Genomic DNA, 14,862 nt, shown 5'->3' with positions numbered 1-14,862 from the left:
TCCGGTGCAGGTCTGAATACAAACCAAGGTCCATCCAAACTAACTACAGGATACATGCTCCTTTTGGGCCTATAAAGCCACCGTAACCTAACCGTCTTTGGTTCATACCTGATCCTCCGTCTTCTGTTTAGCCACGCTGTTGCTAGCATGTTGTGGGTCAGGACACGCAGAGCATAGCGCCTCCTTGCTGCGATCATTGGTCTTCCTGTTCCTAAATTGTAAACGGTGTTGTTAAGCTGCTTTGAAGGAGCTGCTCTTGAAACTGAAAATGATTTTGCAGCTCTAATAAGAGCACAAACACACATGTTTACCTCCATTTCCAGGTCTGTACTCTGTGTGCCGCCCTTTGTCAGGGCTGTCCAATGAGAGCACCCATCGTCACACACGTGGATGTGTTTACAGAATATAGTCCACTTGATAAAAGTACAATCTGAATACGAACCGCATCAAACGAAAAAAATAAAGTCTACTTTTGGTCCGGACCAAACAAGAGGAACAAAGGACTTTTCTGGTCTGAATACAAACTTAAGTTTTTCCTTTTGTCTGCTTAATTCTTGCTTTCTACTTCCTGCTTTTCTTGGCACGTTGTCGCCACCTGTGGATCAGCAAAATAGTTTCACAGAAGATCAGCTGGACAGTACGATTACATTCTTCTGTGAATTCAGGAGACAGACTCAACAATAACCCACTTTTGAAGAAACAGCAGTGCCACAAAAGCTTTCCAGTAAAACTCAATTACTGCTGTGATAAATGTGTGAACAGTTACCGTCTGGTTACGAGGATGTTGTCCACGGACTTACCTGTGGGCATCGTAACGCTAATCCCTCGTGCACGCAGAGAGATTTGTATTCTGGCACTGGAATGTCGAACCCTGCCACAAACATTTAAAACCATGAAGCAACTGAGATAATGACATGTGAATCAGTGTCTTGAGAAAATGCAGACCATAAATGCCTTTGGGGTAGAAAACAGGATTTGATTTTATGTCAAGCTTTATTGGTTTTAGCTAAAAATGTGTGGTTTTAAGAGCAGACTGTGTTTACTATTTCTTAATGATGGAGTATTCTCTGTGAGGAGACGCAGCAGGACGCGCTGTTTCAACACAAAGCCAAGAGTAATGTTTGTTTTCTTCTCACCTCCAGGTGACGAAGGACGACTTCCTGAGCTTCGCGTACATTCTCTGCATGGACGAGAGCAACCTGAGGTAAGATTCTTTTAAGCAACAGGAGAAGTTTTTATTATTTCTGCAAACGTGGCGAGCAGCGGTCGGTCTGCAGCCCTTGTAAAGACGCGGCGTGTTAAGTGTCCCTTCCTAGGTGTTAATGGTTGCCTGGGATCATAAAAGAAACATTTGCCTTGAAGGAGGTCAAGTTAGGGAGCAGCGCTAACTGTCTGGATATGGATCTGTGCTGCTCTTTCACATGCACATGAACATGGTGGTAACATTGAGCTATGACTAACGTGGAGGCGAAGGCCTCCCCTTAATGAGCAATATCCTTCCTTAAGCTTCTTCCAGAGGTCAGGGGGAGGGATATTTTTTGATACTTTGAACGTTTAGGGATCATTTTGAGATCACATGCCTGTGGCAGATCTGATCTGTAAGCAGCTTACTGAGTTCTTTGGATGCCTCGTCTTTGCTCTTTGGGCAGTTTTTCTCTCCCACATTTTTTTCCCTGAGCAAATTTTAATCTGACGAGACTGAGAAAATGAGGCCCTCTGCGAGACGACAGGTCCTAGGTCAGTGTTAAGTTTCTCCTAACAACACCAGCTCATTCTGATCAAGGTGGAGTTTTACAGCTTTAATTCATGCAAATTCAGGTGAATCCATCTCATAATAATAATAATAATAATAATAATAATAAAGAGCACTTTTAAAAACAGAAGTTTACAGAGTGCTTTGACAGTCAGGACATAAGTAAAGAAACACAAGCTTCAGCACAAAGAAAATAAAACAAAAGGCTTCATTCAGTTGAGAGACTCTTAGAAATACTGACGTTTCACATAACTCATGAACCCAGACGTTACAAGAACCATGCCATATAAAATGACTGTTTACATGATGTTTCACTCCAAAATGCAAAAATGCAGTGAAAAAAATTCTGTTTCCATGGAAACGAAAGCTATTATGGTATGTAGTTTCAGTGTTCACATTGTTATTGAAAATATTCTGTCTTGAAAGATGCTCTGAAAACGTCTGGCAGCCAATGGGTTAAGAGTGTTAGTAGACTAATAAAATGATAACGATAAAAGGGATGATAAAATCATGAGCAAGAGATAAAACCATAAAAATACCAACAAGACAGTAAAACCTAAGAAGAAGAGATAAAAGATAAACTGAAAAAAGATGGTATCACATAAAAGCAAGTCACTAGAATAGAATAGAATAGAATAGAAAATACTTTATTTATCCCCGAGGGGAAATTCAGGAGTCACCGCAGCATTTAAGAAAACAAAAGTAAGAAAGTGTATAGAAAGTGCAAAAAGGTCCATAAGAAATTAGATGACGACATCTCGTCCACCACTCTCCAGCCCAGCCAGTCTCCACCTCCACAGGGTCCAGGACTGAGCCTCCCCAGCAGTCTGTTCAGTCTCTGTCTCCTGGATCCTGTCTGCCCACAGCAGGCGAAGCTCCTCCGATGTGTCGCCGGCGTCCGATGTCAGCTCTGTCAGCCACGTCCGTGAACAGCACGATGCCGCTGGGTTACCACGGCTAGCTCGTCCATCCCCCGGAGCGAGATCCCACGTTCCCAACAACGATGGATGGTAGGACAGGTCCACGTCGTCACCTCCCAGCTCACATCCGAGAACCAGCACGTCGTCCTCACCTCCTTCTCCTCAGCTCGAGGGAAATCATCAAGCCCTACACTAGTTAGCATTGACATGCTACAGGCTGCTAACAGCTAATTTCACATGTGAACAATGCAGCAATGGTTACATGTAGGATCTCCAGACAAACACAGGAGAAAAGTAGCAAAAAATATCGCCGAAGCCACAAAAAGTTTGGTGTCCGTGACCGACAATGAACCATACAAAGTGATGATCCACTCCAAATACAAAGATTACGAAAAAGAGACGAAAAAAATTACAAGTAACGGACAAAGACGAGAGAGCTGCTGCAACAGGCAGCTACTTGGGTAGCGCCTAGCAACGGAAAAAACTAAAGGCCCTGTTTACATGACAGCATTTCATCTAAAAACGCTAAAACGCAGTGGGAAAAGTCTGTGTTTACATGGAAAAACTCTGGGACTGAAAACGCTGTAGTAAGCATGCCTGGCCTGTAGGTGGCGCTATAACTGTCTTGTCCAGAAGCAGCTTCTAGTAGATCTCGACCTAAGTCTAAAAAAGCTGGCTTACTGTTTACACGGCAACGGTGTTGGCAGCGTTTCAGAAAAATTCCAACTGTGGAGGCCGTTTTCAAAAGTTTGCATTTAAGTTTGGCTGAAACGCCGTTTCCGTGTAAACAGCCCCTAAAAGTGAGTTTTAAAAGTCGAGGAGCTATGAAAAAAAAACTGGATCACCTTTAGTTTTGAGCCTCAACTTTGGAACAACCAGAGGGCTGGTTGATGTGCTGTAGTATCTGAATTTTTTTTAGATTAACCGGTTTTAAATCATGATTTTTGGTTTAAAAAAATGTAAAAAATATTTTTTTCTTTAAATTTTAGTCCTTCGTTTTAGTTGTTGTTTACCTGTTGGGTTGAAAAAAAGTTGCGATGTAAGATCCCCTGAAAATATCAGAAAAACTGACTTGTGTGTGGTGTTCATTTTTTGGGAAACTACAGCTTCAGATAAAGTCAGTGGACATCATCATCATTCAACTGTTTTACCTGGTCTGGTGTTCAAAAAGTTAACAAAACATCAGGAATATCGAAGAATCTCAATTTAGTTAAATTTAGTTAATTTGACAGGAACCATACAAACAAGAAAGCTGTCAAACCAGAGTTAGCTACAGCGCTAATTTTCTATCCGTCTAAAACAGACAGGAAGCAGGTGTAGGGAGGCTAATGCTGGAGTCATGTGATGCCGTCCACTAAAACCAGTTACTAGAATTTTTTTTTTTTTTTTAACCTGGAAGGAGAGCGTTACAGAAGTCCAGCTTTAAGAAAATGAAAGCTCATTGGCGTGGACATTTTCTTGCTATAACTCTTCCCTGACGTTTCACTCAGGTTTTCGCTCTGGTGCAGGGGTCGCGTTAAAACCTTTGAAGTGTTTCCTTTTTTTTCCTGTTCCCCTGGAGTTACATGTTGGCCTCTCGTCTTCACAGTGAGCTGGAGAGGAGGGCCAAACAGGTGAAAAACCACCAAGCCAAGGTTGAGCTCCTGGGTTCATATGACCCTCAGAAGCAGAGGATCATCAAAGACCCGTATTATGTAAGTATTGAAGCCAGTTTTCCTCAGTGTTTGATCTTAGCTCATCTCCGTGTTTGACCTGTTTATTAAATTTGACAGTAAAAGCTGCGGTAACCATCGAATGACAGAGCTCTGAAGAGAAAAGAAAGCTGTTACTATTAAAGTTAAGTGTCCATACAGATGGATTTCTCACCTCCTTTTTGTTCAACGTACTAAAATAAAATGTGGAAGAGCTGAAAAATTCACAGAATGTCCAGTTGGCGTGCTAGCAGCGTCACTTCTGGGGAGCATTAACTCTCAACAGGGAGCAATTGGATCATGCCCCGGCACGTTTCATGACATAAACAGCACCAGAACAGAACAGACTGGAGCACAAGAGCTACACAGCAGCTCAGTGGGTGACTGTAAAACTCTGTGCAACCCTTCCAGCCCTATAAAAACTACAATAAATATCTTTCACAAAACTCTTACTCGATTACTTGGACATCGCCATAAAAGAAGGCCCTTTCACGCTTCGCAGCTCCACCATCCGTTTTATTCTTCTCGCGCTTTCGAAGCACTCCAGAGTCGTGGTTGAATTACTTTGACATGTGTTGTCTTGGCTCCCTTTATCTCTCGTGACGGATGTGAGTAAGAGGAGCAGGAGTTGGAAAAGCTGAGGGAGTACAGGTTGGGAAAGTACTGAAAGTTTGATGAGAGGTGAAAAATGGCGAGTATTACGTCTAAAGCTGAGCCAAGTCGGTGATGTCTCAATGAGAATCATTTTCTCATTTATTTGCTCTCTTTAAAGGCCCGGAGAGGCCTTTACAAGTAATCCTGAAACAGTCATGCTTTTATGTGTTTTTCCTGTTCATGATCCACATTTTAAAATGAGATTTTCAGCGCCAGAATGAGATATTTCTAAGACAGATGTGTCTGTGGTCGGGTCAAATACAAGACTGAAAAGACCAAAAGTCCAAAGTAAAGAAAGGTCTGTCCTAATAACAGTTTCTGTGATTAATTCTGTAGTGATGGTGGACACTGGAGCCTAACTGTCAGACAGAAAAAGGACAGAAGAGCAGAAGAAAGAGAAACAGGAGAGAGATAGAGCACGAGCTAAAGGCTAAAAGGGCTAAACTGTTTGTGCTAATGTTGACTCCAACCCACAGTCAGCAGTTATTCTGCAGTGGTCTGTTCAAACTTGAGAGTCTATCAATAAAATGAAGAGTGAGGTTACGTTAGCTCTGATTGGTAGATGACTGGCAGGACATGACCAGGATTCACTAACGTTACACATAACAGACACGTCTCACAGCACAGTTTCCACCAAACAGTCCGGTTTAAATCAGTACAGTTTGGTTCGGAATAGCCTGACCCTGTTAGAGTTTCCACAACCAACTGGTATTTCAACTCTTAATATTGACATTTTTGTATGAATAAAAATTCATACTTCCACTGCAGTAGATGGCGCCAAAGAGCGACTACCCTAAATGCTCTCAAAAGATTGTATAATAAATATCAACTTAAAGTCTATTTAAAACTTTTAATTTCTAAACCGGATAATGTGGGTTTTTGTTGTACTGAGCAAGTCAGTCTGCCATAGACATCAATGTTTTCCCTGTTTTTTTTTTTTTAAATTTGGAGTTTTATTTTTCTAAGTTAACTGTGAAGAATATCCCAAAATATAACAATATTGTGATACATCGTGATAATGTCACATCATGATCGAAGTATCTCGATGCAAATCGAGAAGTTCTTGCTGATACTCACCCCTATTAGTAAGCTGCGTCAGTTGCGTAATACTGTGACGCCATAGCAGCACAACACAGTGTACCCCACTAATAAATTCAACGAAGAAGAAAAACGCGACAAGGTAAACAAAGAGCAACGATAGAAGACATCCAGCGATTCGTTGCTCTTAAGCCCTGTTTTCACCAAGTGGTTCAGTTCGGTTCGGCTCGGCACGGCACACTTTTTACGGCATTTCCACTGACTAATCCCGGGACAGATCCCCCAAATAACCAAGACGAGCCGTCCCACTTTTTGGAAAACCGAACCAATCCCAGAAGGTGGAGCTACAACACTGCAGTCCGTTGATTGGTGGAAAGAATGGTCACTTCCTGTGCGACAGCGGCTGCTGTTTTTCTCCTGGTGGCACACAGACTTCTCTGAAACAAAGCTTGATTGTTCTTTGCAACAAAGAGACTCATGTCGATCACAAAGAAGACAAATTACTGGATGTCTTCCATCATTTAATCTTTATTTACTGTGTCACGTTTTTCTTCTTCATTGGATTTATTCGCGGTATAAACTGTGTCGCTGCTATGGGGTCACGGTGTCGGCATCTGACTTGCCTAAGAACCGGGCTTTTGTTTCAAAGCGCAATCAAGCTTTTTGTGCGCTGCAACGTGGCGATTCCTTCCACTGATTAATGGACTGCAGTGTTGTAGCTCCACCTCCTGGGGTCGATCGGTTTAGTTTGGCACCCCAACAGAAGGGTCCCAAAAAGTGGTACAGTTCGGTATGGGTCAGTAGAGCCGCATGTCCACCAAGCAGAACGGCTTGGTTTGTCTTGGTAAGGCACACATTTTGTGGCGTTTCCACTGTCTTGTCCCAAGACGGATCCCCAAATGACGAACAGTCCCACACTTTGGGACCCTTTTTTTGGGGTACCAGACTAAACTTATCCAATCCCAGAAGGTGGAGCTACAACACTGCAGTCTGTGATTGGTGGAAAGAATGGTCACTTCCTGTGCAACAGCGGCTGCATTTCTCCTGGCAGCACACAGACTTCTCTGAAACAAAGCTTGATTGTTCTTTGTAACAAAGAGCTACATGTCAATCACAAAGAAGACAAATTGCTGGATGTCTTCATCGTTGCTCTTTGTTTACTGTGTTGCTTTTGTCTTCTTCGTTGGATTTATTAGCAGGGTACACTGTGTCACTGCTATGGGGTCATGGTGTCGGCAACAGGCTTACACGCTGCCTAAAATCGGGGCTTTTGTTTCAAAGCGCAATCAAGCTTTTGTTGTGCCCTGCAATGTGGCGATGCCTTCCACCGTTTCATGGGCTGCAGTGTTGTAGCTCCACCTCCTGGGGTCGATTGGTTTAGTTGGGCACCCCAACAGAAGGGTCCCAAAAAGTGGTGTGGTATGGAACGGGTCGGTGAAGCCACATTTTTAACAAGCAGATGGCTCGGTTCGACTTGGTATGGCGCGCATTTTGTGGCGTTTCCACTCACTAATCTCGGGACAGATCCCCAAATAACCAAGACGAGCCAACCCACTTTTTGGGACCCTTCTTTTGGGGTGCCAGACTAATTTAATCCAATCCCAGAAGGTGGAGCTACAACACGGTAGACCGTTGATTGGTGGAAAGAATGGTCACACTATCATGTAAATGACGCGGCTATCGGCATCTGACTTACATGCTGCCTCGAAACTGACTTTTCTTTAAAAGCGCAATCAAGCTTTGTTGTGCGCTGCAACGTGGCGATTCCTTCCAGTGTTGTAGCTCCACCTCCTGGGGTTGTATCAGTTTAGTTTGGCACTCCAACAGAAGGGTCCCAAAAAGTGGTACGGTACGGGTCCGTAATTTTGGGATCCGTCCCAGAAATGCGTGCCATACTGAGACGAACCAAATTGAACCAGCTACAAACTGAGTCGATGGAGTTAGCTTGTTGTCACATTTCAAACAAGAAGCACTTCATTCCTGTATTCGGTAAAAAGTTGTCTTGAACACGGGAAAGTGTCGTTAAACTGAAGATCTGATCTTCTTTCGTTTGCTTTCTGAACAAGTGCACAGTCACGTCCTTCCGACAGTGAGTGAACGGCGCTCATCAGAAAGAGATCTTTAGCTTTTGCGTATTGCCCTCACAGGGCCTTTAATGTCAGCTCAGAGCGGGATAAAGAAACCAAACATGGCTTTTAATAATGGGCTTTTCATCTCAAGAGAATGCAGATGGATTAATACAAAACAATGAGCCATCATAATCTTGTCATGTTCTTGGAGTTGAAACGCCATCGAGGGACGCGATTGTTTACGATGTCGCCGTTGACGCAGCTCTCAGACATGATTACACCAGATGTGGAGTTTAACGGATGACAAGATCCCACATTTCTGGGGCTGTGAGTGAAGCCCTGGATTACTGACAGCAATGCTAAAGACAACTTGTGGGCATTGAGTTGTGGTTGTTAAGTGCACCCATTTCCTTCCATGTGTGACGACCACCCGCTCTTTAGATGACACCTGTGAGTCGTCATGGCAGAGGAAAGCGTTTCTAAACAAGTTTCTAAAAGAAGCTGGGGGCAAAGACACTTTTTTTCAGATTAAAAAACTTTTTGATCTTCCATTTCATCCCAAAGAAAACATGTGTTGATGTTTTTAAGATTAACGTCTCAGATTTTTGGCTTTGACCCTCTCCTTCGAGCTGGGAACATCACGAGTCTTCTTTGTTTTCTTCTTTTAACAACAACCAAAAAAAAAAAGAAAAAGGAGAAGGGGTGAATGAGCAGTTTTTCTACTCAGTAGGGTTTGGAAACATGACAGTGCTGGATCGTGGTCCCCCCTGCCAGTAACCACATCGCATGCCAGCAAAGTGAGCAGTGAGGAGCCAGACGGTTCCCGTCGACATGTGCGGACGGATGGAGACGCGAGTTCTCTGCTCCGATGGGATCGTTTAAAATGACAAACTCACAGCGTGACCGAGTCTTCACAACGTCCTTAACTGAGACATTACCGGCAGTGTCACTTGGCACCATTGACAGTTTCCTCTTGTAACAACATAATTACGTGTTACACAGAAAACAGATGGAAGAAAAGCCCAAAACTATCATTTCCAATGTTTTTACACCAAACTTAAGCAGGAACTGCTCTGAAACTTTATTTATGACCTTCGTTTGTTTTTCAGGGGAGTGCTGAAGACTTTGAGAAGGTGTACGAACAGTGTGTACGATGCTGCAAAGCATTCCTGGAAAACAACTCCTAACAACAACCGTAGAGGATCCTCATCAATGAAAAATCACCGAATCGTAGGCTTCGGCTCTGACACACAACCTCTATCTGTTTATCTGTCTGACGGACGTCGCTGAGAGAACCAGGACACTTCGTTTCAATGTTGTACATGTCAGGATCACACATTGTGCACTTTTAGGAAGATACTGTGTGGAAACATGTAGACTGTAAAATTCAGGAGATTAATAAAATATATAAAACAACACAACACAACGCTTTTTTCTGTCATTCATTGTTCGCAGGCGAATTAGGGGTTCATTTGAATAATTTTATCAATTTCAACATAATAATCAATAAAACCCTGTATATCAGCAATGGTTTTCTCCAAAGTCACATGACCCAAATCAGCTGAGGTCCCATCCTTTTTGGTGTGAACCTTGAAGAAAGTGTGTCATGTTTCAGCTCCTCCTCATCAATATTTCATCAGAATGATTGTCTGTACATGGGGCGCATTAACTGTTCATCAACTGTGTCACCAACAGTTTCTGCTCTTCTTACTATAGATGTTATAAAGACCAAACTGTGAAGAAAAAGAGCAGAAATATGAGCTGATGGAGGTCAGGTGGTGACGTGTTCAAGGTCTGCAGTTAGCACAAGGTAGAGATGGACAGATATGTTTTTTTTTTTTTATAGATAAACGATATTTGGAGCCGATATTCATTTGCAGTTAAAGCGACAAAAATATTGAAAATATTGTGGTTAAAACGTTCAAAACTTTTCTAATAAAATTAACTGAAACCTCAAAAAACAAATATCTACCTAAAGTTTTCAACAGTCAACAAAGTTTTCCCAAACTTTTAGTAAACTAAAGTGTAAAATGGTTGCTGTGGTAACAAGTGTATTTGGTCTGTCCCTAGCATAAGGGCCAAAACATGGATAAAATATGTCAACTGTGTTACATGTGATTTTTACGCCATAATTCTTTTAGATTTTGTCTAAACTGTGATATAAATGATGAGGGACATTTCTAGAGGAGCGTAGTCTGACATGGGCTGTGTTCGAAATCTCTCCCTATTCATTTTGTAATGCATTTTGAAAAGTAGTGTGTTAGCGATGCTTACTATATCAGCACTATATACCATCATGCATTGCGGTTCAAACAGAAGAAATGGCCGATTACATGATTACTAATCACTGATAACATGAAACAACATTTAAAACTGTTAGAGAATATCACTTATCTCTCTATTTAACCTTCAGACGAACGCGTCACAACTTCAAGCAGAGAAACAAACAACACGGATGTTAGCTGCTGTACAGTTCATTGTGGGTGATGCATTCACTGGACCTTGGAATTCTCAAACACAGCACAAGTTACCGCGCAAATATATTTTTTAATTGTTAAAAAAATGACATGTAATAATTGTTTCCATTATATTTGCCATTTGTGGACAATATGCTAAGTATAATATTAGTTAGCACAGGAAGAAATACCGTTTCGCTGTGTTGGAGAAAAATTATAACTGTAATTCCCAGCCGTCCGTGAGTGAGGCGAGAGTAATTACGTCACTGTTGATGTGTGTTTGGACCATAGACTGTTAAAAAAATGGACGTCCACTTGCTCGGCTCGAAGTGAGGTCTCCACAAAAACTGCTCCCCCTGGTGGCTGGCTGCAGTATAGGTTTAAAAATCCAGCTTTCCAGTCATTCCAGATGGGCTGTGGTCAAACTTTCAAAATTATTACACCTCATAGAAAAGTTTCTCACGTCTGATTGTTGTGGTGATTTGAAGATATCATTTGGCTGTCTTGTATTCAAGTCCTCTTTTTTCTGAAAAGTTTCATTTTCATTAGTTATACGAGGTTAAAAACAAGGTTTTATGTAACGTTTAACGATGACTGACTGCTGCCGTTCTCGTGTATTTTTTTCGGAGACTTTAAAATATGTTGGGAGGTAGAGTCAGGAAGTGAAAGACTCTCGAAAAAAAAACAAAATATATCATTATTGTCACCCAGCTCCACTCAGATTCTCCCAGAATCCCTCATTGTCTCTACTGCGCAGACTCTGGCTGCAAACTGCTACTATGGTGGCGCCTGAGACGGCGGTATTTTGGCTTCAAAACCGTATAATGATAAATGGCGGAGCCACGCTGTCCACTCTATATACAGTCTTTGGTTTGAACACAACCATAGAAATGTTGAATATCTCTAAATTCAGTATAATATGGATTCATGTTGGGATGGGTACCTTTCACATTTGAAACGATACGGTACAGATGCCCAGTACCTTGCAATCAGTACTGGTACTGAGCAGTACCAATTTTCTGTACTTTTGTGTTTTTCTGTGGTAATAACTATTGATTTGTTTAATAATAGACCTAATTTTTTTTCAATTCAACACATTTATTCCTCAATATATAAACTCGCAATGCTGTGTTTATGTCCAGCCTGGAAAATCTCCTACTCTTCCGCTTCCTCACAGTCACAAGGATGTGATTAGGTAACGAAATATGGTACCGACTTTACAGGAATGGGTTGTTGGTATCAACAACACGGGGTGTGCAGAAGCTCTGCGGACTATAATCAGGGTATCTGCTGAAATCCTGAGGTTAAATTAAAAACCTTTTTAAGACTTTTTTAAAAACCTTAAAAAGTCTTGAGACCTTATCCCGACTTTGAGCTGTTGTTAGCAACGATCTTTGACAGTTGTAGTTTGCATTGTAACGTAAATTAGGTAAACTGAAAATGAACAAAACTTAAAGGAATAAATAAAACTAAAGGTAGTTTAATTGACATTCCCATTTCCACAACAGCTAATATTTCAGGCAAACTTGCAGAAAAAACAAGAAATTATTTCATCATGTGCTTGAGATTGTGTTATTTGCTTTCCATCAGCACTACATACAGACGCCGACTACACTACTGTACAAAATGAGGTAGTTGTCACATTAGCGTACGGATATGTTGGGCTGCTAGCGCTACGTATAGCCCGCGCCTCACAAAACTACAACTTTTGTTTGTTGTCACATTTCAAACAACAGCAGTAACTGTATTTATGAATACCTTATATCGTCTATATTGAAGGTTCAGACCCTGAAAACATTTTGGAAACAAATGGATACTTTTGGAGTTAAAGTTGAATACCAATAAAATTACAATTACAACTAAGACTTTTAAAACTTTTTAAGGGCCTTAATTTTCCTGATAATGGTTTGTCAACTGACGTGGAGGCGTTAACCACCAAAAAACACATTTTTAAACTAAATATCAGCACTTATACGGATGGTAAACTGCTCCCCCGGTTGAGTGAGACAGAAGAGATCAGCAAGTGGACGGATGTTTTTGGAGGAGAAATCCGGCGTATACCCAGTTAGCATGGTCGCTATTAGCTCCAAAACACCGGTTGCTCTGTGACGGTCAAAACTTGCCTCTGTTGTAAAGTATCGTTTCTAAAAACTGACCACAGAACAACCTTACATTTTGATGCTGATAACAGGTTAAATTTAGTGTTTAAAAAACGCTAACTGGTCTGAATGAATGGAGCTAAACGCTGCTTCTTGACAGGTTTACAGTTTGCGAACAAATAGGATATGAAGAAATGTTTCCCTGAGCCTCTCTGATATGAATGAAGGTTTCCTGCCGACCACACTGCATGACTGGTCATCTCTGAGGTTTGTAGATCAAAGGTCGACACCGGGGTCAAAGTTAATGCCGGCCTAAATGTTAATCTGCTTTGAAATCCGGTTTGAGACGGAGCTACAGACACCAACCGCAGCCCTGATGGAAAACAAATCTGAGCACATGGAAATCTCAACTTGTCTCAAAGTTCCTCAAGAGGATGAATTAGAAAAAGTGACAGAGCCAAAAAGTAAAAGAAAAACAAAAGAAAAATGGCTTATGTTGCTTTAAGAGCTTCAACCAGGCTGGAAACTTGGCTTTGTCTGAAGGTAACCAAATCTGTCTAAGCAGCGTTAAAGCTCTAAGCATGTCAGACTAAAGCTTTTACTGGGTTATTTCTCCTCTGGTAATCCACATTAAACCCACTTCTTGTTATTTAATCATAGCAGTTTGTTTTACTGAACAAACTCCTCACAAATACGCAGCACTTACGCATGCAGGAGTGAGGGTCAGGTGTCGTACGGAGACAAATCATCTCTGGAGGCTCGTACGCCTTGAGAGAGGAGAATCAACAGAAAGCTTGATTTGTTCTTCAAGTCGCTGGATGCTTAGCAACCGAGCCGTGATTCAGTGACGTTATTAACAGGGTGTGATTGACAGAAAACGCTGCTAAGAGACCGTGTTGGCGTTAGCTTAGGGTTGAGCGTTCCAGTAAAGAACTTAGAGAAACAGTCGTTTGTAGAGAGAGACGTAAAAGTCCCTGTGAGGACATCTTAAAAAAAGTTTCCCTTCTTGACGTACGCCTAATCATAATTCACAGTTTAAAATGAGATTATCAGCGCCAAAAAACAGCCAATTTCTGAGTGCTATTCCTCATTTTCCCTGTCAGGTGGTCCAAGACCGTTCTGATTTATGGCTCAGAGAAGTCCCCATGACACCCCCCCCCCCCACGCCAGATGCCAAAATTTGGCAGTGGGGAGACAGATCTGTGTTTTTCTCAGCTGAAAGCGGCTTCTTGGATTGGTTTTTGTAAAACTGGAGAACACTAGAGCTTAACAGTCAAAACAAACCCAGGAAGAAAGCACAGAAGAGCAGGAGAAAGAGAAACAGGAAAGAGATAGAGAAACAAGGATAATCTGTTTGTGCTAATGCTAATTTCAAACTTGAGAGTCTATCAATAAAATGAAGAGTGAGGTTACGTTAGCTCTGATTGGTAGATGACTGGCAGGACATAACCTGGACTCGCTGACATTACACATTATAGACACGTCTTAAAGCACCAGGCTGCCGATAGCGCTACATATGGACGGCTACTCAACTATTGTACGAACTGGCAGTTAGCTTGTTGTCACTTTAGCCTACGGATACGCCATAGCACCAGACTACCGATAGCGCTACATATAGAGGGCTACTCAACTATTGTACGAACTGACAGTTAGCTTGTTGTCACTTTAGCCTATGGATACGCCATAGCACCAGGCTACCGATAGCGCTACATATAGACGGCTACTCAACTACTGTACGAACTGACAGTTAGCTTGTTGTCACTTTAGCCTACAGATACATCATGGCACCAGGCTGCCGATAGCGCTACATATGAACAGCTACTAAACTACTGTACGAACTGACAGTTAGCTTGTTGTCACGTTAGCCTACCGATACGTCATGGCACCAGGCTGCAGATAGCACTACATACAGACGGCTACTGACATATGATATAAACGTACAACGTTAGCTTGTGGTCACGCTTTAAACTGCTGTGCTACGTAACTTTATTGTAAAAGTCAGGTCAATGTGTCTCATATTAAGTCTAAAAAGATATTTGCTGTGTGACACCTCAAGGCAACATTTAAAAAAAAAAAGTCACTGAATTTGGCTTTACTTAAATCATGTCCTGTAAAAAAAATGCAGGTTCTACACTGCAAAAAATGAAAATGTATCAAGTGTTTTTGTCTTATTTTTACTCTC

The 14,862-nt window shown here is 41.7% G+C and overlaps 1 protein-coding gene across 2 annotated transcripts in view; it reads left to right on the top strand.

The window, feature by feature from the left end:
- acp1 (acid phosphatase 1) overlaps positions 1-9,551 on the top strand; it is a 32,637-nt gene extending 23,086 nt beyond the window's left edge. For both annotated transcript variants that reach the window (XM_074685276.1, XM_074685275.1), the window contains exons 4-6: positions 1,143-1,204; positions 4,262-4,367; positions 9,235-9,551. In XM_074685276.1, coding sequence (XP_074541377.1) covers positions 1,143-1,204; positions 4,262-4,367; positions 9,235-9,312 — 246 coding nt within the window. In that variant the 3' untranslated portion in view covers positions 9,313-9,551. The remainder of the gene's footprint in view (positions 1-1,142; positions 1,205-4,261; positions 4,368-9,234) is intronic.
- Positions 9,552-14,862: the final 5,311 nt, after the last annotated feature.

Source organism: Halichoeres trimaculatus, unplaced genomic scaffold (genome assembly GCF_033239565.1).
Source record: "Halichoeres trimaculatus isolate MK-OKI-2021-1 unplaced genomic scaffold, fHalTri1.1 fHalTri1_scaffold_13, whole genome shotgun sequence".
Taxonomy (NCBI): domain Eukaryota; kingdom Metazoa; phylum Chordata; class Actinopteri; order Labriformes; family Labridae; genus Halichoeres; species Halichoeres trimaculatus.
This window is presented reverse-complemented; position numbering and strand designations above follow the sequence as displayed.